Source organism: Entelurus aequoreus, linkage group LG16, assembly GCF_033978785.1.
Source record: "Entelurus aequoreus isolate RoL-2023_Sb linkage group LG16, RoL_Eaeq_v1.1, whole genome shotgun sequence".
Taxonomy (NCBI): Eukaryota; Metazoa; Chordata; class Actinopteri; order Syngnathiformes; family Syngnathidae; genus Entelurus; species Entelurus aequoreus.
Genome location: NC_084746.1, coordinates 33,767,146 through 33,782,775, shown reverse-complemented (window position 1 = coordinate 33,782,775; position 15,630 = coordinate 33,767,146). Strand labels below are relative to the sequence as shown.

Below are 15,630 nucleotides of genomic sequence, written 5' to 3'. Positions count from 1 at the left end.
GTACTAGACTGGCCTGCCTGTAGTCCAAACCTGTCTCCCATTGAAAATGTGTGGTGCAATATGAAGCCTAAAATACCACAACGGAGACCCCGGACTGTTGAACAACTTAAGCTGTACATCAAGCAAGAATGGGAAATAATTCCACCTGAAAGGTTTCAAAAATTGGTCTCCTCAGTTCCCAAATGTTTACTGAGTGTTGTTAAAAGAAAAGTCATGTAACACAGTGGTAAAAATGCCCCTGTGCCAACTTTTTTGCAATGGGTTGCTGCCATTAAATTCTAAGTTAATGATTATTTGCAAAAAAAAAAAATATGTTTCTCAGTTTGAACATTAAATATCTTGTATTTGCAGTCTATTCAATTGAATATAAGTTGAAAAGGATTTGCAAATCATTGTATTCTGTTTTTATTTACGAATTACATAAAAACGTGCCAACTTCACAGGTTTTGGGTTTTGTACATTAGTGTGCTGCATGTCAACAACAATACAGCAAAGGTTGGACCACATGATGCCACAAAGGTGGAGGGAAATGAGTGTCTCCATGGTGACAGCAAACACCTAATTTAAAGATGGGGGTCTGCAGCTTATTTGCACCACTGTACTTGTTATCGATTGTACACACAGTCTTAGGAGATCACCCGCAACACACCCACTAAATAATACACGGATCTTAGTAGATCAGGTTAAATGTTGTAATGAAGGTTATATGAATGCAACAATTTGCTTTGAAATGATAACTTATGAGTTAAATACTCACACTTGAGTAGTATTCCTCCAGGAAGTGATCGGATAGAGTCAAGCCATCGTAGGGACCACCTCTGTACTCTTCCTGTCCGGTCATCATCCCCCCACCCATCCTGGCTTGGCTGTATTCGTTGTACTGGTGCACATTCTCATGAGTTAAAATTGAATGATTATGGCCGCCGAGAGCTGCTCCCCCCCCTATGGCCCCTCCCATTTCTACCAGTCCCCCAAGGTAGTCCTTTCCTTCGTAGGTGTTGAGGTCCTTAGTGATAGTCACGGTTCCACCGTCCGGTGTATGCAGAAAAGGAATTTCCTGTTTGAGAAAAGAAGGAACACGTCACACATTTTTTTTAATTGAACATTTGGTTGAGCAGTCCAATACCCGATCTTCTCCTTGACCCTCAGTGTGGTAGGAGATGAGCTGCTGTTTAGTATCAAAAGGAATGGCTTTGAAGTCTCCTCCAGCTCCTCCACACAGGCAGAACATCAGCAGTAGAGGCACCACTAAAACCGACAATGAGTGAGATGATGTGTTCCTGGGAGTCAGGAGTCCAAGACTGGTGGAGTACTCACACAGCAGCAGCAGTAAGCCAAGCAGCAGTAGGAGAATCCCTGACACGCTAAAAGAAGAACCCTTTGTGCTGCGGTCCATGCAGGCCTTGGTGCTTTCATGACACGTGCACACGGTGATGTCGTGCATCTGAGCGTCGGCACATGACTTCCCCTGCTGGTCCTTGACCTCCACGGCAACTTGGTAAAACCCTGGCCACAGGTGGGCTTGGTCTCTCAGGAGGGCAGTTGTCTCTGAAGAAAGACCATCGACACATTTTAAAATGGATGCAACTTTTTTCACGGATTCAAACAGTGCTGTGAGGTCTTAATAACATGTCTGCAGCAATCGATAACTTTGGTACAGGGATATTCAACTAAATTGTTTTGAGAGCCACATTTACGGACTTCTCCCTGCACTATTCGTCTTATTTTGTATATTCCGTGGGAACCAGCGTCCTTTTGGTACAAAACCCAAAACCAGTGAAGTTGACACGTTTTGTAAATCGTAAATAAAAACAGAATACAATGATTTGCAAATCCTTTTCAAACTATATTCAATTGAATGGATTGCAAAGACAAGATACTTAACGTTCGAACTGGAAAACTTTGTTATTTTTTGCAAATATTAGCTCATTTGTAGTTTGATGCCTGCAACATGTTTCGTTGAGCTGGCACAAGTGTCAAAAAAGACTGAGAAAGTTGAGTAATGCTCCTCAAACACTTATTTGGAACATCCCACAGGTGAACAGGCTAATTGGGAACAGGTGGGTGCCATGATCTGGTATAAAAGCAGCTTCCATGAAATGCTCAGTCATTCACAAACAAGGATGGGGCGAGGGTTACCACTGTGAACAAATGCATGAGCAAATTGTCCAACAGTTTAAGAACAACATTTCTCAACGAGCTATTGCAAGGAATTTAGGGATTTCACCATCTACGGTCCGTAATATCATCAAAAGGTTCAGAGAATCTGGAGAAATCACTGTACGTAAGCGGCAATGCCCGTGACTTTCGATCCCTCAGGTGGTACTGCATCAAAAAACGACATTCGTGTGTAAAGGATATCACCACAAGGCAAGAATGGGGAAGAAATCCACCTGAAAAGCTTCAAAAATTGGTCTCCTCAGTTCCCAAACATTTACTGAGTGTTGTTAAAAGGAAAGGCCATGTAACACAGTGGTAAAATTGCCCCTGTGCCAACTTTTTTGCAATGTTTGCTGCCATTAAATTCTAAGTGAATGATTATTTGCACAAAAAAATATTAAGTTTCTCAGTTCGAACTTTAAATATCTTGTCTTTGCAGTCTATTTAATAGAATATAAGGGAATAAGCGGTAGAAAATAGATGGATGGATGTATTCCGTTTTTATTTATGATTTACACAGCGTGCCAACTTCCCTGGTTTTGGGTTTTGTATTTGATTTGTTACAGGAGTGCTTTGCTGTTTGTGAAGACCTTCTGCAAAAAAGCCAGTCAAAAATCATCTCTATGACAGCATGCTAGTGTTTTTAAGAATCCACCGCAAAAATGTGTGTCTCTAACAAGTTTTTTTTAACTAAACTCGCAGGCCACCAGTTGAATAGCCTAAATCATGAAAAAGAGAGGACCTAAAATGGAGCCCTGAGGAACACTACTTGTATGACTAAAGAAGGTGAACAAATGACTACTGACTGCATCTGAACAAAACCAGCTACAGGGACACCTTAGTTACATAAATCACACTGTGAAAACAATGTGTAACATCCAAAAGGGGCTGCCTTTATGAACGCCTCAGTTATTAAATCACAAGTTTTGTTCTATGTTTGCTAGCATGTCAATGTGAGGATTTGCAAATGTGTTCAAAGTGGTCCAAGTTCCTCTATACGACAGGAGCACTTTAGTATTTTTAGGAACGTTTCGCAAAAAATATTTGTCACCCAAGTTTTGAACTGAACTCAGGGGCCGGTATGGTAGATTTGGCCCCCTGGCCACCAGTTGAATAGCCCTGCTTTATTAATTGAGTATAAACCTTGATCGGGACATCCCTAACAACCATTTCCTTAGTCACCTAAAACACAAAAGCTACAACAATGTTTTTTTTTTAAAAATAGCTTAGCGTAAACTGATGTATATTGAATTGGTTTGACCATCTTGAATGTACAAACTGTGTTAAAGTGCCCCCTGTTTAATATGGCTTGTGACTTGGTACACGGTAGTGATGGAACTAAGAAGACCACCATCTTACCATTAAGATGCTCCACGGTCCACTTCCCCGTGCTGCGGCCCGAAATCACAGTGAACTCAAAGGGGAACGAATTTGGGAATTCGTCCTCATCCACGGCGGTGACGTAGACGACATGCTCGCCGTAGCACATGGTGTGAGTTGTCGCGATCACTTGGGGGCAGTGGTCGTTGTAGTCCTCCACCTGAATAGCAATGGTCCCTGTGGCGGTCTTCGATTGGAGCTCTGACGGTCAACGAACCACAAACATTCGTGTTCAACACCAAATAAGACATATTTTACTGTGCAGTACTCACCATTGCTGGTGCATATAATCTTGGCATAATATGTTCCATTGATCAAGAACTTGGACTCTCGATCAGGGAGTTTATTCAGCCTAATCTCAGCGTTTTTTTCATTGATTTTCAACCAGTTGTCATCATCGCGGATCTTAGCATACCTAAAAAACATGCAAAAATATATTTTCTAAGCCTTTTCACAATAAGCGGGTGTAAATCCAAAAGTGTGATCAGCCATACCTTACGTTGGTGGCAATCTTTAGCGTATCACTGTCAATGGCGGCGTAGGTGGTGATTACTTTGTTTATATGAATAGAAGTGTGGTCCTCGGACAGAGTCACCACTTTGACCGTGGGCTGGAAACGGGGACCCTCTTTCTGATTGACCACATTGATCTTCACGCGGTAGAATTTCGTAGTTGTGGATTCTGAACTTGCGCTTCCAAAATTATACTTTGCTTTGTTGGAAACCCCCACTTCCAAGTTGAGGGTCTTAATTTCCTCGTAGTCCAGCTCCTGTGCGGATGGAAGACCATTCGAGGTGTGAGTTATGCAGTTTATTGCTCTACTAATCCTTCAAAATCAGCGTACCTTCTGAATCATGATGATTCCCTCGTTGGTTATGGAGTCTGTCGTGATGGTAAAATAGTCTCCTTCGTTTCCCGAGACGATTTCAAAAACAGCCAGCCAGTTGTCGGTGTAAATCAGATCCAAGTCCACCGCCTTCATCCGCATCACTTCCACGTTGATGGTGTTCTCCTCCACGCTGCCCTCGTACTGCGGGCAACAGCAACACAACCTCAAGTACATCAAAGGAACCGTTAAAAAAACATCAACAATATAAATCTGTACATACCCATTCTTTTTCCAGGGTGGGAATGTTGTCGTTTATGTCCAGGATTTTGATCTCAATCTCGCCGGTTCCTGTATTTCCCCCAGGTTTTCCATTTAGGTCGGACGCACTTATAATCACCTTGAATGTATCTTTTGTCTAAACGGACAGTAAAAATACATGGATTAGCTTACTTTCATTTTCCCAGCTTTTGTCAGTGTTGTCTTAAAAGTAGGATTTAACGTTAAGCTTTTCAATCTGGCCCGTCGGACATTCCCAAATCATTTTTTTAGATTTTTAAGACGGAAACTGTAGCTGCCATTATGATATGTAGTGAAGTTTTCAAATGACCGTAAGTCTTGAACTATACAAAGTATTTCAATGGTTTGCTTTTGCATGATATACTAGTTACTATGGTAATCTAAGTCACAGCAGCTCAGATGAGGCACCATTTTTGTTGCGTTTGGCTTGATTGTAAAATATGTCGATCAAGAGGGAGTGTGACGTGTATGTTGTTATTGTCGATATTCAGTGTATTATCGTTCATAGTTAATATTGTAAATCCCACATTCTTTATTTTCATTTTATTTTCATTTTAGAAGAAAAAAACATGTTTTCATATTTTAGCTGCACCGCAGTATAAACCACAGATATATATTTACTGTGTATATATATATATATATATATATATATATATATATATATATATATATATATATATATATATATATATATATATATATATATATATATATATATATATATATATATATATATATATATATATACACAGTACAGGCCAAAAGTTTGGACACACCTTCTCATTTCATGTGTTTTCTTTATTTTAATGACTATTTACATTGTAGATTGTCACTGAAGGCATCAAAACTATGATTGAACACATGTGGAGTTATGTACATAAAAAAAAAGGTGAAATAACTGAAAACATGTTTTATATTCTAGTTTCTTCAAAATAGCCACCCTTTACTCTGATTACTGCTTTGCACACTCTTGGCCTTCTCTCGATGAGCTTAGTTAGTTATAAACCTCAGAGAAGCATGATATACAGCAGGCCTGGGCAGATATTTTGCCTCGTTGGGCCAAATGTGTCATGGGGCCAGTATATCTACTTTTAGGAACACTAATACAAAACCTCACAATAATGTCTGATTGAATGTTAAAAACGTTATGACAGACCGCCTTTAAAAACAGAATGGAATTTTAAATTTTTTTACTAAAACAGACATCCAGAATGTACATGAAAATAAAGAATGTGGGATTTTCAATATTAACTATGAACGATAAAACACTGAATATTGACAACATATGAACGTCACACCCCTCCCGATCAACATATTTTACAATCAAGCGAAACGCAATAAAAATGCAACACAAACAGTGAAAAATTAACCTGAAGGGTAAATAAAACCCACCTACAATCTGATATCTGATATATCACTAAACTTTAGAACTATGTTGTAAAAATCTCTTTCCACGTCTGTCCCTGACACCCACCCGCATTTCAGGCTGGCCGCTCTGGAAACACTCTGTGGAAACGCTTCCCACCCACAAAGCTGGGTGCCTCGTCTGAGCTGCTGTGACTTAAATTACCATAGTAACTAATTAGATTACCATAGTAACTAGTATATCATGCAAAAGCGCAGATTCCAACCATTGCAATACTTTGTATAGATCAAGACTTATAGTAATTTGAAAACATCACTGCACATCATAATGGCAGCTACAGTTTCCATCTTAAAGATCTAAAAAAAATATATGGGAATGTCCGGCGGGCCAGATTGAAAAGCTTAACAGGCCGCCTGCGGCCCCTGGGCCTTAATTTGCCTAGCTCTGATACACAGTGTCAATTCTATGTAGACATCGAATGGAGGCATTCATGTACAACAGGTCTCCATAGTCTAAAACAGATACAAATGTTGCAGTGACAAGGCACTTTTTTGCCCCAAAAGAAAAACTAAATTTTTTTAGAAAGAAAAAGCCCAATTTGAGTTTAAGTTTTGTCACAAGATTGGGTTTGAAAGTCAGGGAGTCATCCAGCAAAATACCAAGGTATTTATACATGTGACCCACCTCTATGACATTTCCCTCAAGAGTGGACACTAAGGGGATAGTTTGAGGAACCTTTTTCGTGTTTGAAAACAACATTAGTTTTGTCTTTTCAGCATTGAGGACTACTTTTAGCGGCAAAAGTGTGTGCGGTATACTGGTACGTTGTGAAATTAGATATTTACATAGAAAGATTTTGTAATTGCTTATTTACATACTTTAATTGTAACAAAGAGTGCCTGTAACACGGCAGTAAAACGGCTGATCAAACAAAACAGAAAAGTCATTCATATCTTTATTAATCCTTTATGAAATGAATAAGATTTTCTCCTTTTATAATGAGGATCAAGTTAATCAGGATTCTTCTTCCTTGTACTTTGTAAACACTTTGAGTTTAAACAGTTTCTTAAAGTGGATCATTATAATACATTTCTTTGCTTCATCCATTCCATTAAATAGCCGTTAGCGAAGAAAAATCCATAGATTAGCCACACCTTTGTATAAGCCGCAGGCTTCCAGGCTTGGGAAAAAAGTAGCGTTATATAGTCCGGAAAATGCGGTAGATGCTAACTGACTGTCCAGCTTTGCACAAGTAAACACTCTGCAGGACTGCTCTTATCGGTGCTTCTATCAGAGATCTTAGAATTATCCAATATTGATACCCCTTGTCTTTATGTCTTGTCAGGTCACTGGTGTGTGTGAGTGACAAGAAGCAAAGCTCTGACCTGCATAGGGAGAAGTCCGCCTCACCTCCCTGTCCAGCGTGTTGCGTTGAACCCAGACCTCTCCGGTCTGAGAGTTGATGGCGAACATGCCGGCGGTGCTGCTCGTCTCCATGATACTGTAGAAGATCTGGGAGTTGATGGAGGTCTCGTCATCAGCGTCGGTTGCAATCACCTTCATGATGACCGTGCCTGTCAACCACCCGTTGATCGTGAATTCACGTGAGCACAGAAAGTGTTGGAATTGTCTTCCATTACCTATAGCGCTAGATTCATTGACAGATCCCACTTGTTCTGATTTAATAACAGGTGTGCAGTCGTTTTCGTCTATAACAATAATTCTGAGGTCTAAGGTCTTCTCGGCAGTTGTTCCATCCAAGAATTTTGCCATTCCTTTTAGCTACAGCAAAAACAAAGACACACCTGAGATTACAAAATCCAAAACCAGTGAAGTTGGCACATTGTGTAAATCGTAAATAAAAACAGAATACAATGATTTGCAAATCCTTTTCAACCTATATTCAATTGAATAGACTGCAAAGACAAGATACTTTACGTTCGAACTGGTTAACTTTGTTAATTTTTGCAAGTATTAGCTCATTTGGAATTTGATGCCTGGAACATGTTTCAAAAAAGCTGGCACAAGTGGCAAAAAGACTGAAAAAGTTAAGGAATGCTCATCAAACATTTATTTGGAACATCCCACAGGTTAACAGGCTGGGAGTGGGTGCCATGATTGGGTATAAAAGCAGCTTCCATGAAATGATCAGTCATTCACAAACAAGGATGGGGCAAGGGTCACCACTTTGTGAACAAATGCGTGAGCAAATTGCCGAACAGTTTAAGAACAACATTTCTCAACCAGCTATTGCAAGGAATTTAGGGATTTCACCATCTACGGTCCGTAATATCATCAAAAAGTTCAGAGAATCTGGAGAAATCACTTCACGTAAGCAATGATATTACAGACCTTCGATCCCTCAGGCGGTACTGCATCAAAAAGCGACATTAGTGTGTAAAGGATATCACCACATGGGCTTAGGAACACTTCAGAAAACCACTGCCAGTAACTACAGTTCCATCTGAAAAGTTTCAAAAATGTGTCTCCTCAGTTCCCAAATGTTTACTGAGTGTTGTTAAAAGGAAAGGCCATGTAACACAGTGTTAAAATTGCCCCTGTGACAACTTTTTTGCACTGTGTTGCTGCCATTTAATTCTAAGTAAATGATTATTTGCAAAAAAAAAAGTAGTTTCTCAGTTCCAACATTAAATATCTTGTCTTTGCAGTCTATTCAATTGAATATAAGTTGAAAAGGATTTGCAAATCATTGTATTCTGTTTTTATTTACGATTTACACAATGTGCCAACTTCACTGATTTTGGGTTTTGTAGATATGTTATTGGTTTGGCGTTAAAGTTGTGATCTTACATCATAAAAGGCGATCTCTTCTCGGTCCAAACGGGTGACTGTGACTTTCACGCCGCCGGTTGAGGGATTGATCTTGAATCTGTTAAGGGGGGGCTTGTCCACACCAGGCCCACTGAGGGAATAGACAATATTTGTCAAGTTCTCTTTGTCCGAACGAATCTGAAACACAAACACAGAATGATGTGTCTGATACTATGAAAACACGACACATTTAACATAACATCAGTAATTATCACAGCAGTAAATAGTCAGCACCACACATTCCAAAGTGTATCTGAGCAGAGCCACCAAATATCCTCACCATCACGAAAGCAGGTCATTAAACATTATTGTGGCTCATTAGTCTCACTGATACAGCAAACTATATGGCTATTTTATGATATACCTATTACTTTTTGTGGCTTTAAGACGACTCAGTGTCAACTACCACTAAGATCTGAACCACCAGGATGAGTAACGTTACCACCAAAGCTTGTGTCCAGGCTGGTCCACCAATATTCCTTATCACTAAAGTTAAGTTAAGTTAAAGTTAAAGTACCAATGATTGTCACACACGCACTAGGTGTGGTGAAATTTGTCCTCTGCATTTGACCCATCCCCTTTCACCCCCTGGGAGGTGAGGGGAGCAGTGGGCAGCAGCGGTGCCGCGCCCGGGAATCATTTTTGGTGATTAAACCCCCAATTCCAACCCTTGATGCTGAGTGCCAAGCAGGGAGGTAACGGGTCCCATTTTTATAGTCTTTGGTATGACTCGGCCTGGGTTTGAACTCACAACCTACCGCAAATATTTAAGGGTTATTATGGCTCACTTCCCCTTTACATTGGCAAATGTGACATACAATACATCAGGCCTGGGAAAGTATTTTGACTCGGGGGCCAAATTTAGAGAAAAAAATGTGTCTATTTTTAGGAACACTAATACAAAACCTGACAATAATGTTTGATTGAATGCTAAAAACGTTATGACAGACCGCCTTGAAAAATTAAATGGAATTTTATGTTTTTTTACTGAATGAGACACCCAGAATGTACAAGAAAATAAAGAATGAGGGATTTACAATATTAACTATGAACGATAAAACACTGAATATTGACAACATATGAACGTCACAGCCCCTCTTGACTGACATATTTTACAATCAAGCGAAACGCAACAAAAATGAAACAAACACAGCGAAATATGGACACGGAGGGTAAAAAACCCCCACCTACAATCTGATATATCAATAAGCTTTAGAACTTTGTAGTAAAAATCTCCTTCCGCGTCTGACCCTGACACCCGCATTTGCAGGCTCGCTCTGGAAACACTTTGTGGAAACGCTCCCCACCCACACTGCTTGGTGCCTCGTCTGAGCTGCTGTGACTTAGATTACCATAATAACTAATTAGATTACCATAGTAACTAATTAGATTACCATAGTAACTAGTATATCATGCAAAAGCGCGGATTCCAACCATTGAAATACTTTGTATAGTGCAAGACTTACTGTCATTTGAAAACATCACTGCACATCATAATGGCAGCTACAGTTTCCATCTTAAAGATCTAAAAAAATTATTTGGGAATGTCCGGCGGGCCGGATTGAAAAGCTTAACGGGGCCTTAATTTGCAATTAATTCTTAAGTCTGCAATACATGGACATTATGGTACTGTACACTTATTACAGTCTTCTAACATTCCTCCTCAATAATAATACACTCACTATTCTCACTGATAAGCAGAATAGTAGAAACTGTTAAAGGTATTTTTTTCTGTATTGTCTTTAAGATAAGTCTATGTTTGCAATTTACAAATCCAACCAGAAATATTAGCACTAACACTAACCAAAGAAGTGGGCAGGCAGGTCCACCATTAACACTTATTGATACGTGTTGATACCACTTATTCTCAAATATGGTACTAACATGAATTTTAAATGGTTATGTTACAGTTAATACGAAGATTCTGTGTTTCAATGTAAGCTGTACCAGAGCGAGCATTCAACATTTTCATTTTAGAGCTCATTTTGAGCCATAGGTGTTGTTTTCATCATTCCGTGTGTGAACTATAATTGGAATATTACCAATTTGTTAAGTTAAGTACCAATGATTGTCACACACACACTAGGTGTGGCGAAATTATTCTCTACATTTGACCCATCACCCTTGATCACCCCCCGGGAGGTGAGGGGAACAGTGGGCATCAGGGGTGGCCACGCCCGGGAATCTTTTTTGGTGATTTAACCCCCAATTCCAACCCTTGATGCTGAGTGCCAAGCAGGAAGGTCATGGGTCCCATTTTTATAATCTTTGTGTTGATCACATTCCACACGCCGGTTTAGTCGCGCTCCAAAAACAACACAGGATTTCACCTGGCTGGTTGGTTCAACCTAATGATTTCACCTGATAACATTGTGTTTCTGCCTGCGCTAAATGTCAGCTCTTTTTTATTCAATTAATATCATTTCCTAACAGCAATTTCTATGTTGTCTCACAAGTATGGAAAACATAATCATACTCTTGCAATTTCTATTCCGGTGTAGTCGTGGTTCTCCTTCACCGGCCTGGGATACCGGATCCAATCTCTCTTCTGCCTGTGTAGCTCATTTCCTTCAGCCTGCACTGGAACAAGCTGCAGGTACAGTAAACACAAGGAAGAAGCGAACATTATTTGTGTTCCCTCATTGTTGCTGTAATTTGTGTTGGTGATATTTTTAATCAGAACAACATCAAACTTTGTATAATTAAAGGTTTATTCAGAAACAAAAGTTAACATTGTCTATAGTCTTATATGCCTACATATATATTCCACAATAAAAATGCGTATTCTATTGTGGCCAGCCAAAATGGTATTGTAAAATAATGACAGCCATTACGTTTGTACTTCAGTTTTAATATTAAATAACACATATATTCAATTGTTTTAATTTTGTAACTATTTTAGTAGGCAATTTTAATTTAAAAAAATATATAGTTTACCTTTTATACATATACTATTTCATTTAAAGTAAATTACATTACAAATCAAATGTTATTATAATTTATTAAAATAAATTACATCAATGAAATATGTATTTTTAATATAGGCAGCTCTAATTAAATTCACATCTGTATTTCTATTTATCAAAATATTGTCAATATACGTAAAATATCCCATTTAATTAGTCATTTATATATATATATATATATATATATATATATACATATATATATATATATATATATATACTACCGTTCAAGAGTTTGGGGTCACCCAAACAATTTTGTGGAATAGCCTTCATTTCTAAGAACAAGAATAGACTGTCGAGTTTCAGATGAAAGTTCTCTTTTTCTGGCCATTTTGAGCGTTTAATTGACCCCACAAATGTGATGCTCCAGAAACTCAATCTGCTCAAAGGAAGGTCCGTTTTGTAGCTTCTGTAACGAGCTAAACTGTTTTCAGATGTGTGAACATGATTGCACAAGGGTTTTCTAATCATCAATTAGCCTTCTGAGCCAATGAGCAAACACATTGTACCATTAGAACACTGGAGTGATAGTTGCTGGAAATGGGCCTCTATACACCTATGTAGATATTGCACCAAAAACCAGACATTTGCAGCTAGAATAGTCATTTACCACAGTAGCAATGTATAGAGTGTATTTCTTTAAAGTTAAGACTAGCTTAAAGTTATCTTCATTGAAAAGTACAGTGCTTTTCCTTCAAAAATAAGGACATTTCACTGTGACCCCAAACTTTTGAACAGTAGTGTATATATTTTTTTAAACTTGGGACTTCCCGCAGGCCGGATTTTGGACGCTGACGGGCTGTATCCGGCCCGCGGGCCGCAGTTTGGGGACCACTGGGCTATATTATATTTTATTGGGGGAAAAATAAACAAGTGGTAAAATATTTTGATAATTGGCCTGGTGTGGATGCAACTTTAAAAGATAAATCAGTTCATTACATAAAAAATAGTTATATATGTATTTTTTTACATGAGACTAAAATGAACAGATACATACATATTGATTCGCTGCAGTTGGAGCCTATAGCTGCAAACTACAACCGCAGTAATACCGTGTTTGATTAATAATACAGGAAACAACGGCATTGTTATTCATTTTCGATGGTGATACTACGAGGACAAGTCCGTCGCTCGGGGGAAACGTTTCTACTTTCTTGGGCAGTACAAACATCACAGAGTACAACAATGACAAGTAAACACGGGGATTATTTAATAATTCCACTCGGATTTAAGAACCGGGCGCGTTGAAGCCAAAAAGCCCGAAGCCCCACCTGAAGAAGGTCCGTTACTCTCCCGAGAACAACTTTTATTCTTACCGTAAAGCAGAACGCCAGCAGAGAAACAAGTGCGCGTCCCAGCCACGGAGCCATCGTCTTGGAAGAGACAAGAACTAAAAAAACACTCTTCAGAATGTCAATCCTTTCTTTTGGATCTCTTGACGCTGTTTTCCGACTATTGTTGGCTGCAAACTTTGACCCTTCCGCGGCGCGAGGAGGAGGAACATGTAGTAGTAGTGCTCCCTCCCTCCGATGGCTCACAGCCTGCTGATAACAGGCGGAGAAGGAGGTGGTCAGCCGGATATTTGCATGCTATGCTGGACACATCAGGAGGGGAGAAAAACACAATAAATTGATCATTGCAATTCAGACAGGCTTGCTTTTCGGATTGTGATGGTGTGCAAGTGTCAGTTCGCCCTGTACAATCATGATAATCTGTTCCAGTGTCAAACCGTTTTCATAAACCACTTCCATTCTTCTTCAACCGTATTTTTCGGACTATAAGGCGCACTTAAAATCCTTTCATTTTCTCAAAAATGGACAGTGCGCCTTATAACCCGGTGCGCTTAAGGCACGGAATAATTCTGGTTGTGCTTACCGACCTCGAAGCAATTTTATTTGGTACATGGTGTCATGGTAAGTGTGACCAGTAGATGGCAGTCACACATAAGAGATACATGTAGGCTGCAATATGACGCCAGTAAACAACACCAAAACTTGAAATGTTCCATTGAAAATAAAGAACATTACACACGGCACTCAAAAATCCGTCAAAATGTTTTAGTATGACTTTGAAGCCGCACCACTTGATGGATTGTCGGCACATTACAGCTACCGTAGTCAGAGATACAAGTATTACTATGGTGTGTGTGTATAAGAGCCGCAAAATGGCAACAATTAGCAGACATATTATCTGCCGTTTTGTTTCTCATTTGTATGCAAAAGCAACTTTTCTTACCTTCTGGTACCTGCTGATGTGTATCAGTGCGCCTTTTGTATTAAAAAAGACCTGAATAGACCATTCATCAGCAGTGCGCCTCATAATGCGGTGCGGCCTATGGTCCAGAATATACGGTATTTTTATTGTCTGTGTATTGTTGAGTTATGGCGTACTCACACTATATGCACCATTGAGTTGACATGTATTATTATCCATCCATCCATCCATTTTCTACCGCTTATTCCCTTCGGGGTCGCGGGGGGCGCTGGAGCCTATCTCAGCTACAATCGGGCGGAAGGCGGGGTACACCCTGGACAAGTTGCCACCTCATCACAATCTCATGAACAGAAAAATATATTTTAACTTTGACATAATATTTTTTTTTCCTCCGGAGAATAAAAAGTAACAGACGCGATGCGTCGTTTTATATTCTGACGTCTATAAATATTTATACATGTTAACGAACAGTGAATTACTTCTCTCCAAAAGAGTCAGAACAAATGAACACTTTTTTTTTTATAACAGGTTGTTGGCAAGTTAGAAAACATTAGCGGTTATGATGCCAGCTTTCAGACTAATTGGGAGAGCGAACTTATTATATTTATTTTACGTACCATTTTAACTATTTATTATTATATTTTAACCAAAGTGTTTTTTTAATTATATGTATTGTACTGCAGTGCTGGTTGGTAATAGTATTGTATTCTCTTATATTTATGTATATCAATCAATCAATCAATCAATGTTTATTTATATAGCCCTAAATCACAAGTGTCTCAAAGGGCTGTACAAGCCACAACGACATCCTCGGTACAGAGCCCACATACGGGCAAGGAAAAACTCACCCCAGTGGGACGTCGGTGAATGACTATGAGAAACCTTGGAGAGGACCGCATATGTGGGTAACCCCCCCCCTCTAGGGGAGACCGAAAGCAACGGATGTCGAGTGGGTCTGACATAACATTGTGAAAGTCCAGTCCACAGTGGATCCAACACATCAGCGGGAGTCCAGTCCACAGCGGGGCCAACAGGAAACCATCCCGAGCGGAGACGGGTCAGCAGCGCAGAGATGTCCCCAACCGATGCACAGGCTAGTGGTCCACCCGGGGTCCCGGCTCTGGACAGCCAGCACTTCATCCATGGCCACCGGACCTATGCAACTCCCCCTCGCAAGGGACAGGGGAGAAGAGGAGAGAAGAAAAGAAACGGCAGATCAACTGGTCTAAAAAAGGGGGGGTCTATTTAAAGGCTAGATTATACAAATGAGTTTTAAGATGGGACTTAAATGCTTCTACTGAGGTAGCATCTCTAACTGTTACCGGGAGGGCATTCCAGAGTACTGGAGCCCGAATAGAAAACGCTCTATAGCCCGCAGACTTTTTTTTGGCTCTGGGAATCACTAATAAGCCGGAGTTCTTTGAACGCAGATTTCTTGTCGGGACATATGGTACAATACAATCGGCGAGATAGGCTGGAGCTAAACCGTGTAATATTTTATACGTAAGTAGTAAAACCTTAAAGTCGCATCTTAAGTGCACAGGAAGCCAGTGCAAGTGAGCCAGTATAGGCGTAATATGATCAAA

General features: G+C 39.7%; 1 protein-coding gene across 1 annotated transcript in view; it reads right to left on the bottom strand.

Moving 5' to 3' along the window:
* Window positions 1-15,630, bottom strand: part of LOC133630868 (desmoglein-2-like protein) — a 54,542-nt gene that overhangs the window by 4,751 nt on the left and 34,161 nt on the right. Inside the window, exons 2-14 of the mRNA XM_062022686.1 lie at window positions 13,147-13,374; window positions 11,341-11,454; window positions 8,844-9,002; window positions 7,673-7,814; window positions 7,443-7,606; window positions 4,650-4,784; window positions 4,385-4,570; window positions 4,035-4,309; window positions 3,813-3,955; window positions 3,520-3,741; window positions 1,318-1,548; window positions 1,127-1,248; window positions 758-1,057 (exon numbers count right to left, since the gene is read on the bottom strand). Coding sequence (XP_061878670.1) covers window positions 758-1,057; window positions 1,127-1,248; window positions 1,318-1,548; window positions 3,520-3,741; window positions 3,813-3,955; window positions 4,035-4,309; window positions 4,385-4,570; window positions 4,650-4,784; window positions 7,443-7,606; window positions 7,673-7,814; window positions 8,844-9,002; window positions 11,341-11,454; window positions 13,147-13,200 — 2,247 coding nt within the window. The 5' untranslated portion in view covers window positions 13,201-13,374. The remainder of the gene's footprint in view (window positions 1-757; window positions 1,058-1,126; window positions 1,249-1,317; window positions 1,549-3,519; window positions 3,742-3,812; window positions 3,956-4,034; window positions 4,310-4,384; window positions 4,571-4,649; window positions 4,785-7,442; window positions 7,607-7,672; window positions 7,815-8,843; window positions 9,003-11,340; window positions 11,455-13,146; window positions 13,375-15,630) is intronic.